This window comes from Suricata suricatta, chromosome 3 (assembly GCF_006229205.1).
Source record: "Suricata suricatta isolate VVHF042 chromosome 3, meerkat_22Aug2017_6uvM2_HiC, whole genome shotgun sequence".
NCBI classification, from domain to species: Eukaryota; Metazoa; Chordata; class Mammalia; order Carnivora; family Herpestidae; genus Suricata; species Suricata suricatta.
In genome coordinates this window covers 115,248,686-115,252,648 of record NC_043702.1, presented here as the reverse complement: position 1 = coordinate 115,252,648, position 3,963 = coordinate 115,248,686, and the positions used below count along the sequence as shown (strand labels likewise).

At 43.6% G+C, this 3,963-nt stretch overlaps 1 protein-coding gene across 1 annotated transcript in view; it reads left to right on the top strand.

Annotated features, from left to right (window-relative positions):
• The window catches only part of LOC115287066 (adenylate cyclase type 10-like), a 76,024-nt gene that overhangs the window by 14,127 nt on the left and 57,934 nt on the right, over positions 1-3,963 (top strand). Inside the window, exons 6-7 of the mRNA XM_029933344.1 lie at positions 932-1,020; positions 3,436-3,627. Coding sequence (XP_029789204.1) covers positions 932-1,020; positions 3,436-3,627 — 281 coding nt within the window. The remainder of the gene's footprint in view (positions 1-931; positions 1,021-3,435; positions 3,628-3,963) is intronic.

Genomic DNA, 3,963 nt, shown 5'->3' with positions numbered 1-3,963 from the left:
ACAAAAGTTCTCAGAAGGGTGATCTGTAGGTCTGTACCTCCTCTTCTATCTTCTCATTTATTTATTCACCCAGTAAACTTGGGTGAAAATTGCATATGCCTTGTGTGTTCACCTACCTTTTAGTTTTGAGCCGCTGACCTCTAGTTTCTAACCACTCCTCCTGTCTACTGAGACTGTTTAGGTCAAGGTTACCAATGACCATCAAACTTGCCAAAGCAGATGACCTCTCTTTAGGCCTCATCTTAGCTGGTTGGCCTTCAATTACTCTTTTTTTATGGACACTACCTTCTCCTCTTTCCTTGGGTTCAAGAATATTCTCTCCTGGTTTTGCTTTTATACCTTAAGCCACCTGTTTTCAGTGACTTTGCTTACCCTCCTTCCCATTGCTTAAACGTTGGTGATTCTAGGGATCTGTCCTTGACGTTCTAGTCTTCCTTTTTTCTCCAAAGATACAGTCTTTTGGTTTTTGTTTTGTTTTTGTTTTTCTAAGTAGGCTTTTTGGAGCTCAACACGGGGCTTGAACTCAAGACCCTCAGGTCAAGAGTCCCATGCTCTACTGACCGAGACAGCCAGGTTCCCCCTAGAAGATATGTTTTTATCTTGTCAGTGGAGGATCTGATACTTTTGTGCTCTTGAGGGAGAAAATGCAATAATATCCCCCATTAGTTTGCTCTGCACTTAATTTAACAAAATTCAAGAATGGCCCTCCCTCTCTCAAAAAAGAAATAGAAACATTTTTTGAAAAATAAAAAAAAAAAAGAACTCCTCATTGGATTTCCCTTGGTTCTGTTGGGCTGCTGTATGTCCCAGAGTCCTCTGACTGAACCATGAAGACCACCGTCCAAGGGGATGGGGGCTGAGAGACTCTGGTTCCCCAGCACTGCAGACCGCACTTCCTTTTCTGACCCTGGCCCTCCTTCTGCTCTCTTAGATCTCCTGAGGCTTACGTACATAATGGACTCCAATCCTGAATTGGAACTGTCCCTCCAAAAGTATGTGATGGAAAGCATACTGAAGCAGGTATTTTCACAGTTTAATTTATTGGCTTTTGGGGGGTTGGGAATCACAGACAACTGGAAAGATAAGAAAACCAGTAATTAGGAAAATCTTACATTGAGATAAATAGCGATGGGGCTGACGTTCTCCTTGTGTAGGTGACTACAACACTGGTTTTTCAGATCAGGATACTTTTAAGAGGGAAAGGAGGCATTGTTCATAATCACACTGTGACAACAGGCCTGAACTGGCACTGTGTGTTTTATACCACCGGGACTGGAACTGTCTTACCAAAGCAAATGAGAACCTGTGCTCACCCTTCCTGTATGCCAGTTAGCAGAAAGGTCTCAAGTGAGTTAACATCGGTGCCATGTTTCTCTGTGTCACTTACCTTAGATCTTGAGCTTCAAGAGTTAAAGATACAGATAATTAGAATGCCCAGAACTATCCCCACCTCCTAAAATTTTCCCTTTATATTCACTTAGATCTAGGTTCTCTTAAATGTATTAATTCACGTGAATTATAACTTTCTCAGCAATCGCCATATGCCAGGCATTCTGCTATTTCATGTATCTGTTCGTCACAATTCTTGCTAGATATCTTCATCCTTATTTTATGTGTGAGAAAACTGAGACCCAGAAGGATACCAAGAACTTTCCTAAGGTTATAAAGGAAGAGATGTAGCCAGGATTTGAACTTCATTCTATCTGAATCCTACTTTTTTTATTTTTGCACAGGCGGTTTGCCTTCCTCATATATGCATGTTTTAATCCTTAATTCCATAAAAATGCAGTCGCATCCTGGAGGAGAGTGTAGGCAAGCCTGAACAGTGGGTAGCTGCCTTCACAGTGTGGGTTGAAATGGTATGATAGTGCACCCCACCACCGTCAGCCCAGTTTAGAAGCACTACCTCCAGTCTCTGCACTGTTTGGCTCCTCAAGATCTCTAACGCTCCAGAAATCCCTCCCCTCTCTACCTCCAAGAGATATAACACATTACACTTCTCCAGCTGCAGCTAGCAGAGGGCAAGGTCTCTGGGAATGGGATGCAAGATAGACTCCATGAGTCACCAGGACTTGTGGGTAGCAGTGATGAGCACCGGGTGGAGAGATTTAGCTACGGGGGCTGAAAGGAGACGAAAGGCCGGCCTTTCCCAACAGCACCGAGACCGCCCTGCTCCTAAACTATAGAGATCCTTGGGGATGCAGTGGTTGCATTTTTCACATGAAACCTCAGAATCCCCCAGTCTTATAGAGTCATTTTTAATTCATTTATTTACTAGATTTGATCTTTAATAATAATATTTATTTATTTGATATTAATTTGTTATTTAATGATTTATTGGAGAAATCATCACATCAATTAGTTAGAAATTTTTCTTGTAGGAAAAGAATAAAATCACCTGAAACCAGGACTACCCCAGCCAGTTAGGAAGCATGACAGCACAGTTCCCTATGTGCAGTCCTTTTGTCCAGAAGATGCAGTGATGTGTGTGTGTGTGTGTGTGTGTGTGTGTGTGTGTGTGTGTGGTTTTGTTTTGTTTTGTTTTGTTTTAATAGGCTCCGTGGGGCTTGAACTCAAGACCCTCAGATCAAGAGTCCCTGCTCTACTGACCAAGACAGCCAGGTGCCCCCTAAATGATGTTTTATCTTGTCAGTGGAGGATCCAATACTTTTATGCTCTTGAGGGAGAAAATGCAATAATTTTCCCCATTGGTTTGCTATGCACTTAATTTAATAAAATTCAAGAATGCCGGTAGGCAGGCATGATTTGGGAGCACTCTCCTTTCCCCGGGCTTGAGGTGGCTGGGCGTGGACAGAAGAGGGGAGCCGAGTGATGCAGATCGCTCCACAGGGGATGCAGGGACGTGTTGTGACTGGAACATCAGACTAGGAGCCTGGAGATTTGGGTTCTATGTGACCCTGGGAAACTTCTGTTATTGCTCCACATCTCTGTTATCTAATCAGTCAAGTGAAGATCATAATGCCTATTTTATTTCATTTGAAGATAAAGCAGGATAGAACGTGAATGTATTCCTAAAGGTCCCAGGCTGTGAAAATATAAGGTTGGATTCCAGAATATGTTGTTTTAGCCCTAAGTTGTAAAAGAGCCAGAAGCACAGTACTTCTCTCTGTTACTGGAGTGGCTCATACCGGCACCAGAGAGCTAGCAGTTGGGGCAGGGGTGTGGTTGCTGGCCCAAAACTAGCAAGTATGTAAGTCCACATTGGAAGAGATTTTTTGATGGTGCATTCTATCTCCATCTGCTGGACTTGGGCTGACTCTGCCGCGTCGTACCTCACGCATTCGGGTAACTCCAGCTCCCCAGAGAATCACAAAAGGCTAGCTGCCTCCCAGCAATAACTCCTTGGGGGTGGGTTGCAGCACGAAATCCACTGCCAAGGGCGCAGGTGAAGGAAAGCTGGTCTCTACTCTGCAGATTGATGACAAACAGTTTCAGGGGTACCTGTCCGAGCTTCGCCCCGTGACCATTATGTTTGTGAACCTGGTGTTTAACAAAGGAGAGAAAGTGGAAGTCATTGCCTCGGCCATCCAGGATGTCTGTGTGCACACCAGTTCTGTCTTGAAGGTCTTCCGAGGCCAAATCAATAAAATCTTCATGTTTGACAAGGTAAATGTTAACTCAGGGGTGAAAACCTACCAATAACTTAAAGTTAGCGTTCACGCCTATGGACGTTGGTGAGAGGGAGAGAACAGACACTTTTAACCCAAAAATATCCATCTTTATAATTCTAGAATTAGCTTATATGGTGTCTATGGCATTTACTATGTTCTCAATACTTTACACGCATTAACTCATTTCCTCCCTCAGGACTACTCTAAGAGGTAGGTGCTGTTGCTGTTCTCCCCATTTTACAGATGAGGATACTGAGACAAGGCGAGATTAAGTTTTGCTCATCATCATCCAGTTAGTAGGTGGTGGGCTGGATTCAAACCCAGGCAGTCC